Source organism: Hippopotamus amphibius, chromosome 11 (genome assembly GCF_030028045.1).
Source record: "Hippopotamus amphibius kiboko isolate mHipAmp2 chromosome 11, mHipAmp2.hap2, whole genome shotgun sequence".
NCBI lineage: Eukaryota > Metazoa > Chordata > Mammalia > Artiodactyla > Hippopotamidae > Hippopotamus > Hippopotamus amphibius.
Window position 1 is genome coordinate 15,910,393 of NC_080196.1, and position 13,099 is coordinate 15,923,491.

Sequence of the window (13,099 nt, forward strand, 5' to 3'; positions counted from 1 at the left end):
TGTAAGCATTTATTATCTTTGTTCCACATTAATGTGTGCATTTGAAGATAATATTATGTGATTTGTACAATCATTCTTGAATAGTTGAAACTTAAAAGAACTGCAAATTGCAGATTTCTGTGCCTGGTGGAAGTAGGATAAATATGAATCATGGTAGATATTCATTTTTTGTATCTCTTATATAAACTAGCAAATGATACTAAAACAGCACTTTGGTTATGTTTTGGATATATTTCCCTGTGTTAAGTGTGCATTTGTCTTTAAAACTTTAACCTTATTTATTGCTATCATTTGAACAGGTGTCTCAATGCTTGTACCTACTGCAAAACTAAACACGCCAGAGGAAATTTGGCCAGTTATCCAATTGATGAGTTAGTAGATAGAGCCAAACAGTCTTTTCAAGGTAAGAGTTTCTAGAATTCTCTGTTATTATAGTCTTTTTAATAAATTATAATAGTCTTCTAAGTAACACTTCACTTTAGATTCATGTTTCTTTAGCTTTCTGAAGAGTTTACAAATATTTCAGCTTATCTAATAGAAGATGTTACCTGATTCAGGTTATAGTAGTCCTATAACTCTTCTTTCACCACTCTTATTTTATTAAGACTCTAAGGTAAGTGAAATATTTTGAAATTTATCACCTCTCTTTATATTCCATGGAAAAGACAAAAAATAAATAAATAAAAATGAAAGCCGTGACCTTCTGGTGTACGTTAATAAAAATTTTGTGTACTGAGTGAAATACTTTTCAAGATTTCGCCCTCTTTCTTTGGTAATTTTTGGACCATTTAGAAAATAGAGCTGATAGGGGTTGCCAGGCGTCTTGGGAAGAGAAGGTAGATTTTACTATGAGCCAGTAAAGATAGCCCTCCTTATCCACAGGACCGTAGTGGAGCAGTAAATAGTGGTGCTGGTATAGAGTCCTAATGAACACAGTTTTTGTGTGGGTGGCCATCTACTTCTGAATCATCACTTGCTGGAAAATATGATTGCCTAGGTATCTCCCAGCATATAGTAAGACTTATCTGTAACATGAGTCACAGTTGTGTTGACACATAACCATTAAATTTCCTCTTTTGTCTTTGTTTATAATGTGTGTATATAACATTGATGTGTTTTTATAACCCACAGGAGATAATCTATTGTGTTATAATCTTGTGGGCTAATAGTTATTGTCAATGTACTTTTCCTTTTAGCAAGTCACTTGGAGTGCTACTTTCACTATTTCACACCCTGAGTCTCAGAAAGTATGAGTTCCAAACACACTTATTTAGTCTAAAGCTTTTATCAACATGAATTTGAAATGCTCTTTATAACAGAGAGAAAAGTATGCTTGATTAAGTTAACACTTCTCAACAGTTTTTTTTCTACCTTTATATTCTTAGCATAGTCGCCTCCTCTGTTCACATTCAACTTCTCTTGAAAGAAGTAAATGGAAACTCATTCTCTTGCAATTGTTCTCTTTCAGAGCCAGGTAATTGTCTAATCTGAGGAAAAGTCTGAATGGTTGTCTTTTCTGCAGCATGTCTACTTTAAGGATTTTTCAGAAAGGGCATGAATTTGCACAGAAACCTACTTTATTTGAAAATCCCTTTGCTGGCATTCTTACTTAGTGTTCATTTTTCTATATATCCGTTGGATAATGGAGATGTTAAAACTATATGATCTATACACCTAACTGTGCAATTTGGAAGGCATACAAAATTCCCAGCACGAGTGAGTTTGCTGGTTAAGGTGAATGATTGAAAGACTATATCAGAGGTTAGCAGTGAATTAGTGGCTATTTGCAGAGAAGGATTAGAAGAGGTTTATTTATTATCACTTCCATCGTCATCAGTAGATATGTATGTACTTGGTTGTTCCCAGCCATGAAATGTTTGCAATGTAAAGTCTGGTTATCTTTATATTAGGGCTGAAATGGAAGGCTAGTTTTTGGACTGGAAGGCTCGTTTGATTGGTATGTGGAACTGTTACTAAAATATTGAGGTCATAACTTTCCAGATAAGCGAATGTGTTTAGGCAATTTTACGTCTTAAGTATCTGATGCTGTTTGCCATAGGCGAGTTTGAATTCAAAACAGTGCTCTACTGTCTACCAGCCACATGATCTGACCAAGGTACTTGACCTATGTACAAGCCATGGTTTTCTCATTACTATGACATTTCATGTTGCTTGTTTGAATTTGAGATAACTTACATGAAGTAATTGGTTGTGTCCTTATTATGAAGAAGACATGTTACTTAAACTGAAGGCATTTAAAGTAAATTCAAGAATAGAAGTCTAGTTTTGAGTGAGAATATTGGAGCATCTGTAACATTAATGATTAGAATCAAAAGACTGATTTTCTTTTCCTTTTAAAATATCTTATGAGAAATGTCTCTGTAGATAGAGACTATTTACTATGACAATTACCTTTTATTTTCTTAATTGGAGAAATGCAAATTCATGCTAAGGATGAACTTATAATTTCACAATAGGAGATAGCAGTCTATAAGCTCACATTTTATGGACATTGAGTTAGCAGCATTTGTCTTTTTTTCTGCAGAAGACATTGGGGTCATAATGTTCTTACAAAATTCTCATGTTTGAGTTTTAAAATTGCGAAGAAGGGACTTCCTTGGTGGTCCAGTGGTTAAGACTCCGTGCTTCCACTGCAGGGGGCGCAGGTTCGGTCCCTGGTCAGGAAACTAAGATCCTGCATGCCATACGGTGAAGCCAAAAATTTATAAATAAATAAATAAATAAATAAATAATTGTGAAGATAATTATAAAGGTAAATGCAATAGAAGAAATAACCCGTTTTTCTTATTTTTGTGACTTTTGCCTATCTTGTTTTTTAATAATTTGGATATTAGGAATATTTGGGGGGTCAGAGCCCCTTAAATTCTACATTATACCATTATTAAATTGTCCTATAATCAATAATAAACATTATGATTCTTTGAAAATTTACTGTAAGATGAAAAGTCTAAATATGCTGTCATTAAATTTTAGTGCTATGTTTAAAGCCGTTCTGTCAGTGCAAGTTAAATTTCCCAGCTGAAAATTGTTTCCTTTTTTCTTTTCCTTAAATTTTTAAATGACTATGTGTCACAAATAAAAATGATTTTTTAGAAAAAGAACCCTACACCCATTGTAGAATAGGGATTACAGCCCCGGTGGCCTGTCATGTGACAGACTATACAATAAGATCACAATTTCTTTCTGAATAGCATATTTATGAAACATTTTATATTCATAAACATTTATTTCTTAGAAGTGTAATGAGTGAAGAGACAAGGGCTAACCCATGGGCAAGGGAGCGTTCAGAAGAGATTCTGAAATAATCATGAAATCATTCTGAATATAAAATGGTTTCCTAAAGTACTAAAAATATACTGACTATACATTCAGCTGCCAAGAATGAGAAAGGGAGCTCATTAACTTTTGAATGGATGTCATTAAATAAAATCGTTTATATTTTTGAATGGAAACTTTAGTTTACCTTTTGTAAAAAAATATATATATAGTTTATATTTCATTGGTTTCCTTTTTTTTTTTTTCTTTTTCTTCGATTTATCTTAGTCCCCTTGACATTTTCATTGACGATTTTTACCTTCTCAATGTGTTTATCATTTTTATGGGCAGTTCTGTATATGAGTGTAATATTTACCAGGTTAATTTCTGAGTATCATCACATTGTTCTAACAGGGAAACCTTCCCCCTCACTTTCTCACCTATGCTGAGCTTTAGGTTTTAAATTCCTAGGCATAACAGTCTTTGGGGGCTGGGGTTTGACATGGTTACATTTTAGATATCTAGAAAAACATGTCAAGCAATGACCAGGACTTTGTTGGGGCCAGAATGAATTTACAAGCTGGTGTTTTCTAGGATATTTGTATTGATTTTTCTCTAGCAGCTAATCAATCAGTTTCAGTTGTATAAGTGATGGAGCAAACCTTTTTAAGTGTGCTGGGTGAGTGGTGTGGAAACAACACCTTTCACTGCTGTCTCTGGAATCAAAACGTAGAGATGATGGATGAGCTGTTTTTATAGCTTTCGTGTGCTTTTCTAGATCTCATTTCTGTGTTGCTACTTTTTTTCTCCCTCATAAATCTGAACACTCCCCAAAAGATAAGTGGCATAAACCGGTTATAGAAAGGTAAATAAGTTAAGATGAAATATTCAGAGCAAAGAGAAAATTTCTTGATGCTTAGTGATTTCAAAATTAATGTTGGAATTTTGTGAAATAAGTTCTGCTTTATTTCAAGACTTGCAAAGATACTGTCTATTGTGTGTGAGATTAATTATGCAATGCAGCTGGAAAACATTGCTTCCTGCCCTTTTAGATAGGAAAGGATATGAGCAATATTTGATTTTCTGTATATCTGTGTATAAACTTCAGATTGTTGAATTGTATGGTTTACATTGCTTATCACCTTTAGCAGTGAATACAGTGTATTGATTTTCATCTAAGAGTAAAAAGAGTCCAATAATTGCATCCTGTTAATTTATATGGCAGTTATTTAAATCTCTTTTATTCCTTTATCTTCTCATTTATGCTGTGTACAAATTGAGAAATCTGTTTCTTCTATAGGATTAATAATGTTAATGTACTTATTTGTTACACATTGTCAACTTCCAAAAAAGGATTTTAGGCAGCTTACATTAAATGATTGTATGTAATAGACCATGAAAATAAACGCTGTATGAAATGCTGTATTCTGTTTCAAAAGAGGGCAGATAATTTTACCAACTGGTGAATCTTGGCTCTCCCAAAGAATGAGGAGATAGGGTGATTTATATAATTTGATGTGAGTGTATAAAAGGAAGGCTATAGTTTATGATAAGAAATCTACATGTTTCTAGGCTATAAACACTTAAGAATAATTATTTTCTTACATTGTTTTCTAACAGACATTGACAAATATAATAGAAATTTCTTTAGCTGGTAATGTATAGAATTTCAAGATATAGTCTCTACATGGCTTTTTCTTCTGTTGATTCTTACAAAACTCCAAATATAATATTAAACTGTAACTTTTAAAAGAAATTTTAATGGGGGATGTAATGTATGTAATGTACATAATACATATAACTTGATAGGGAGATCTGATGCCTAAATAGCTGTTTATCAGATATTCAGTTTAAATGAGCTGAGATTAATCACTTTGATTTCACAGAATGTTAGTTAAGGTTATCTATGGCAGACCAGAGTATAATTTACTTGGTTCTTGCCTCTTCAGACCTTTGAGTTTCTAAGTCAGTGGTGTTCAAAGTTTTCTTAGCAGTGAAGGAACTCTTTCTTCAAATGAAATTTGAAAAGTAAAAGCAGAACCACTAGGATTGAAGTAGAGGTTGGGGCCCTCTTTAATGAGCCCTTGCTTCTGAGGCCTTTCCTCAGAACCTTTAGGATTCAGCCTGAAGCGGCTGGTGTTGATTAGTATTTCTCTGGTGTATTCCTTAAATACACCAGTCCAGGGCAGGCACATGTTTTTCTTAAAAGGCCAGATCATAAATATTTTAGGCTTTGTGGGCTACAAGGTCTTTTTTGTAACTATTCATTTTTGTCATTGTAACATAAAAGCAGCGACAGACAGTACATGAATTAATAGGTGTGGCAGTGTTTGAATAAGGGTTTAGCGGTCAACTTTGGGGAAAGCTAACTTAAATAAGACATTATTGGGAACTTCCTATTGTCTCTAATATGCTAATACGCATCATAAATTCATAAGTGACGGATGTAGTCTTTAGGAACTAATGTTGACCTAGAATAGATTAGTATTATCAGTCTGGCTGTTCATTTTAGTTACTTGGAAATTTTATAAAACCAAAACCACGCTGATGTCTGTGTCCCATTGCTGACAACTGCATCATCATTTCTGTGGCTTGGGAGGCCCTGCGTTTTCTAAAATATAGGTGATTCCTACATATAAGCCGAAGTTGAGAACTTGAATTGAGAACTACTAGTTTAGATAATTTTTTGGTTGAAGCTGTTTAGTGATCTGACCCTCTCAACCTCTACTGAGAGGGATTGTGAGGAGGAAACCTTGGTTTATTGGTAAAGAATGAGCCAGGTAGCACAGGGAACTCTACTCAAGTCTCTGTGGTGACATAAATGGGAAGGAGATCCAAAAAAGAGTGGATATATGTATACATAATAGCTGATTCACTTTGCTGTACAGCAGGGACTAACACAGCATTGCAAACCAACTGTACACCAATAAAAATTAAAAAAGAAAAGAAAAGAGAAAGAATGAGCCAGGTTAGGGAGGTTGGCAGGGCAGCACAGTGTTCTTAATTTGCAGACAGCACCCTGCTAGTTAATGGTTGGTTTCAAAATCCAACAGTGCTTATTTAAGTGGAAAGGCTCAATGATTTTTGTTATCTCCAGGTATCACAAAAGGGTCAGCCTGCATTTTATGAGTGTTTACTGTGCTGTGTAGGAATTGAAAAGGTGGAAAAGACAGCATCCTTGTCTCCAAGGAGCTCCTCCTAGTTTAGGAGGGCAGAGTAGCCAGTTGGACTAATGAAACTTAAACACAGAACCGGGAAGCAAGTCTTCAGATGGCAAAAATCATTGAGCCTTTTTAAAAATAAATTTATTTATTTATTTATTTATTTATTGGCTGTGTTAGGTCTTCCTTGCTGCACGTGGGCTTTCTCTAGTTGCGGAGAGTGGAGGCTACTCTTCGTTGTGGTGCGCGGGCTGCTCCTTGTGGTGGCTTCTTCTGTTGCGGAGCTCGGGCTCTAGGTGCGCAGGCTTCAGTAGTTGTGGCAGGTGGGCTCCATAATTGTGGCATGCAGGCTCTAGAGCCACAGGCTCAGTAGTTGCGGCAAACGGGCTTAGTAGCTCCGTGGCATGTGGGATCTTCCTGGACCAGACCTTGAACCCGTGTCCCCTGCATTGGCAGGTGGATTCTTAACCACTGTGCCACCAGGGAAGCCCCATTGAGCCTTTTAACTTAAATATCTTTGCATTTTGAAAACATTCCTTATCCATCAGGGTGGTGTCAGCAAATTGACAGCCCTTGTGCTGGGCCCCTGTCTTCCCAACACCAGGCCTCCTTTACTGATCAACCAGGCTTTCTCCACAAAATTCCTCTCACTACAGAGTTCTTGTTAGCCACTACTTAGTATTTTAGGTGAAATCTACTTGCCATTCTGAATCTTAAGGTTTATGTGATGCTGGAGGTCTATGAAAGAAGGAAACCAAACAGTGACTCTTTAACTGAAGTAACTGTTGGAACTATATAGTTGTTATTTTGCCATTCATTCAAGTGATATTTATTGAACATTTATTAGAAATAGTTCACATTTCTCCTGATAGGCACATGCTTTAGGAAAGCGGTGATCACAATACATTATTATAATCAGCCTTTGATTACTTCTGCTAATAAGATAGGGAGGCTGGTGGTGAGGTTTGCTTATCCCTGCTGTGGGGAACAAGGATGCCGTCCCAAGGCTGTTGTACAGAATGACATCTGTTCATAATTCTCTAAGCCTTCGTAGTTCAGAGTACATGTAATCCACTGTATAGAAAATTTGGAGCTTCTGGGAAAACCTTTTTATATCCATCCCCCACTGTTACTGGTGTAATCAGTCCCCCACAGTTACCGGTGAGTTTTATCTTTTTTACCCTATTTTATTCCACAAAACAACCTGCAAGTATGCAAATAAGTATGAAAAATATATAAAATAATGAGACGTTGGGAAGACAGATGAGGAAAGTCAGGACTCGGTGGGGAATTGGAACACAGGAAAGTAGGCCATAGTCATGTGTGCAGTTTTGACTCTGGACTTCTCTTAAAAGCTTATTGTCTGTAAGGAATAAAAACAACCCAGCTTGGCATTAGATTTGAAAGAAAATTTTCACATGTGAGCTCTTACAGGGAGTACTGAGAGATGCACTAGGTCTCAACAGCATCCCTTTAACACTCAAACTCACATACCTAGTTTCTTAAAGTTGTATGTTTTGGCATTTCTTGTTAAGACTTGCAGCTGTGCCCTGAAAAGCATAACACTCTGGAAGGATTTCTTGGGAGGCTGAGACAATACATTCCAAGTATTGGGAATCGAGAGTGACCTGGCCCCACTTCCGTAGCCCTTGGGCACCGCAAAAGAATTCTGCTGTGGAGTCTGCTAGTTTAGGGTTTGCACACCTGAGGTCGTTTTGTGAGATGATACATCAGAGTGTAGGAAGAAGATACTAGGATTTGTGTTGATTTGTATTTCTCTTCCTTAAAAAAGTTTTTTGGTATGTTTCATATTGTATATAATGTATTATCACAGTAGTGCTTGAGTGTCATTAATAAATACATTTCCATGGGGATGTATTTAAAAATTTTTTAACTGTTTCAGGAGATTGATTTTTTTAAAATACTGAGACCACTGATTTAGAGGAACAAATAACTTGCAGAGAGCCAGTTGGTTTGCATAGGGCAGCAGAGTTCTTTGCTCTTTGTCAAGGTCCTAAGGTGTCGTATTCTGTGTTGATTGAGTGTAAATCCATGTGCTTTTGAGATCAAATAAGCAAATAATGAAGTTTATGCCCGGTGGAGGAAACCTGAAGTACTTAATGAAGACTCTTGCCAAGCATCTGCTCAGAGGCAGGTTCCAGGCTCTTGGGCCTCTGGCACATGTGTTCCCGCTCTCCTTGCATCTGGGTTTCAGGTCACTGGGAGACTGAGCCAGGAGGGCGTCGGGTCAGGCATGGGTGACAGTGCGTATTTGGGTTTAGTAGGTGCTCAGTGAATGTTGAATGAGTGGCTAATCCTGAATTGATTATCCTTGATGAAATTCCATGTGTGACTTGGAACCAACAATGAAAATATAGCCTGGAAAAGCTATATTTCTAAAGTGGGCAAGAGAGATTGCTTAGTTTCAGCTGCTCTTCCTTCACAGTTGAGTGCTGTGTATTATAACACAGGCTTGATTTTATGACACCAGATTATTGGTGGTGGTGGCTTTCCAAGATTTGCAACAGAGAAATAATTTACTTTTGGAAAGTATTTCCTGATCATTAACGGGTATCCATCATCTTACCAAATGAGTATATCCATGTAGGTCCACTTTTCTAGTTATAAATAAATATTTGCTTTGATATTTTTTCTTCTATGAAACAGAATTCTGCAAACAATTTTTGGTGACAAGGGGACAAAAGTTAACCAAGGGTTTGCTTTCAGAGTTTGAACTGAGGCTGATCTGTCTCTGGGATCATTTTGGTGAACTTTAAAGGCTGCAAGTTAGTTTTGGAAGGTTGTTTAATGGAATTTTAATAGCCCTGGAAAGATGTGAAAGTGATACTGCTACCTGGTGGTTTGTAAACCTGACCTTTGTGAGATGTTTTCTGGGCAAAAGTACTACTTTGTGATGCCAGCAGCTTTTATTGATTCTGCAGAGTCTGCAGTTTTCTAACCCTGGCTGTCAATTCATTCCAGCTGAAAAATTATTAAATTTCTTCTCCTGCTTGTGTGGATGTTAAATTGCAGTAAACATACTTGCGCAGTGTCAGGTATGGCAAGCACAATTTTCTGCGTGAAAAAAAATGTTTGTTAGTGGGACCTTGGCTGTTCAGCAGAGGTTATAAATTTCTGTATTTCTTTTTCTTTGTTACTCTCAGTTATGTTTTTTATTTCTCTCAGTGAGTTCCAACATGTTTCTTGTTATTTGTAATATAAGAGAGAAAAGTTTGATTTAGACTGCTAACTTTCAAAACTATGCCCTTTAGTTCATTTCTGGTACTGTCAAAAAAGAAGAGTGAGAACCTGAGGTAAGGGGATTTAACCAGTGAAAATATAGTTGGGGCAGAATGAGAAAAATCTAATAAAAGAATGAACTGAATGAAAAAGGGAAGGAATGAAGGCTTACGTGATCATACACTCCGCATAGATCTTTTTGACTTACTGAATTTTAGTTAAGGAAGGTGAATGATTGTGAGGTAGTAATCCTCCATGGAAGTGGTTCTTAAACTTTACTGTCTGTGAGAAAAACCTCTGGACCTTTGGGGTGTGTGGTTAAAATGCAATTTATCTGGCCAGATTGGCTGTTCAGTAGGTCTGCCATAGGCCCAGGAATTTACATTTTCAAATCAGTCACTCCAAACAACCCAGATACAGCTTTGTGAGGACCACTTCTAGAAACTTGTCTAGAGAACCTTCTTGATTAAATACACCGAATCATTTGATCAAAATATTGAATGGAAGTGGAGAAGAAACATACCATTTATGGTCAGGAATATCAGCATAAATAATGTAAGCTATGTAAGTGGTCTTCTACATGTTCATCTTATTAAGAAATACAGGTTTGATTCCTCTAAATACCTTCCTCAGCACGTGTGAAGTGACAGGCTTCAGTGGTGGGTGTGGGTGGGGCAGTGGCAGTGTTTCCTGCGTCAGGCCTGATGCGGAAAGTGTGTGCGCACGTGTGCAGTTGATGTGGCACGATGAGCGCTCAGACGTGTGGTGAAACTCAGAAAAGTAGCCCAGAAAGTCATCAAAACAAAGAGGTCTGAGTCAGAGATCAAAACCAGAGTCCGAAACCAGAAAAGTATAGAGAAAATGTACCCAAGCACATGGGGAATAAATAGGAAAAAGTCCTAGCTCGTTAATTAGAATGGGCCATGTTGCTTGCCACTTGCAGAGTGTTGGATTTGACTTGGGGTTTAAAGGCTACTTGTGCAATTGACTAAAACCACTTTTGGCATAAAAAAGTGTTTGAAATGTTTAAGCATAGTTGATTTTATGTTTCATAATTAGTTATAGAAGATTTTTTTTTTATTTTTTATTTATTTTTTGGGGGGGTACACCAGGTTCAATCATCCGTTTTTATACACATATCCCCATCTTCCCTCCCTTCCTTGACTCCCCCCCCAAGCCCCCCCCCCCCACCCTCCCCGCCCCAGTCCTCAAAGGCATCTTCCATCCTCGAGTTGGACTCCCTTTGTTATACAACAACTTCCCACTGACTATTTTACAGTTGGTAGTATATATATGTCTGTGTTACTCTCTCCCTTCGTCTCAGTTTCCCCTTCACCCCCCGCCCCCTCCCATACCTTGAGTTCTCCAGTCCATTCTCTGTATCTGCATCCTTGTTCTGGTCACTGAGTCCAACAGTACCATTTTTAGATTCCGTATATGTGAGTTAGCATACAATATTTGTCCTTCTCTTTCTGACTTACTTCACTCTGTATGACAGACTGTAGTTCTATCCACCTCATTACATATAGCTCCATCTCATCCCTTTTTATAGCTGAGTAATATTCCATTGTATATATATGCCACATCTTCTGTATCCATTCATTTGTTGATGGGCATTTCGGTTGCTTCCATGTCCTGGCTATTGTAAATAGTGCTGCAATAAACATTATGGTACAAGTTTCTTTTGGGATTATGGTTTTCTTTGGGTATATGCCCAGGAGTGGGATTACTGGATCATATGGTAGTTCTATTTGTAGTTTTTTAAGGAACCTCCAAATTGTTTTCCATAGTGGCTGTACCAATTTACAGTCCCACCAACAGTGCAGGAGAGTTCCTTTTTCTCCACACCCTCTCCAACATTTGTTGTTTCCAGACTTTGTGATGCTGGCCATTCTGACTGGTGTGAGGTGATACCTCATTGTGGCTTTGACTTGCATTTCTCTGCTGATTAGTGATGTGGAGCATCTTTTCATGTGTTTGTTGGCCATCTGTATGTCTTCTTTGGAGAAATGTCTATTTAGGTCTTCTGCCCATTTGTGGATTGGGTTATTTGCTTTTTTGGTATTAAGCTTCATGAGCTGCTTGTATATTTTGGAGGTTAATCCTTTGTCCGTTGTTTCATAGGCAATTATTTTTTCCCACTCTGAGGGTTGCCTTTTAGTCTTGTTTATGGTTTCTTTTGCTGTGCAAAAGCTTTTAAGTTTCATGAGGTCCCATTCATTTATTCTTGATTTTATTTCCATGATTCTAGGAGGTGGGTCAAAAAGGATGGCGCTTTGATGGATGTCATATAGTGTTCTGCCTATGTTTTCCTCTAGGAGTTTGATAGTGTCTGGCCTTACATGTAGGTCTTTAATCCATTTGGAGTTTACTTTTGTGTATGGTGTTAGGAAGTGTTCTAATTTCATTCTTTTGCATGTTGCTGCCCAGTTCTCCCAGCACCACTTATGGAAGAGGCTGTCTTTTTTCCATTGTATATTCTTGCCGCCTTTGTCAAAGATAAGGTGCCCATATGTGTTTGGGCTTACTTCTGAGTTCTCTATTCTATTCCATTGATCTTCCTTTCTATTTTTGTGCCAGTACCATACTGTCTTGATCACTATGGCCTTGTAGTATAGTTTGAAGTCAGGAAGCCTGATTCCACCAACTCCATTTTTCCTTCTCAAGACTGCTTTGGCTATTCGGGGTCTTTTGCGTTTCCATACAAATCGTAAGATTTCTTGCTCCAGTTCTGTGAAAAATGCCATTGGTAATTTGATCGGGATTGCATTGAATCTGTAAATTGCTTTGGGTAGTACAGACATTTTCACGATGTTGATTCTTCCAATCCAGGAACATGGTATGTCCCTCCATCTGTTTGTGTCATCTTTGATTTCTTTCATCAATGTCTTAAAGTTTTCTGCATACAGGTCTTTTGCCTCCTTAGGCAGGTTTATTCCTAGGTATTTTATTCTTTTGGTTGCAATGGTGAATGGGAGAGTTTCCTTAATTTCTCTTTCTGCTCTTCCGTTGTTAGTGTATAGGAATGCAAGAGATTTCTGTGCATTAATTTTGTATCCTGCTACTTTACTAAACTCATCAATTAGTGCTAGCAGTTTTCTGGTAGAGTCTTTAGGGTTTTCTATATATAATATCATGTCATCTGCAAAGAGTGACAATTTTACTTCTTCTTTTCCAATTTGGATTCCTTTTATTTCTTTTTCTTCTCTGATTGCTGTGGCTAAAACTTCCAAAACTATGTTGAATAATAGTGGTGAGAGTGGACACCCTTGTCTTGTTCCTGTTTTTAGGGGGAATTCTTCCAGTTTTTCTCCATTGAGAACAATGTTGGCTTTTGGTTTTGCATATATGGCTTTTATTATGTTGAGGTAATTTCCTTCTATGCCCATTTTCTGGAGAGCTTTTATCATAAATGGATGTTG

At 37.1% G+C, this 13,099-nt stretch overlaps 1 protein-coding gene across 14 annotated transcripts in view; it reads left to right on the top strand.

Moving 5' to 3' along the window:
• Positions 1-13,099, top strand: part of CDKAL1 (CDK5 regulatory subunit associated protein 1 like 1) — a 623,539-nt gene that overhangs the window by 278,386 nt on the left and 332,054 nt on the right. For all 14 annotated transcript variants that reach the window (XM_057700490.1, XM_057700500.1, XM_057700489.1 and 11 more), the window contains one exon: positions 300-403. In XM_057700490.1, coding sequence (XP_057556473.1) covers positions 300-403 — 104 coding nt within the window. The remainder of the gene's footprint in view (positions 1-299; positions 404-13,099) is intronic.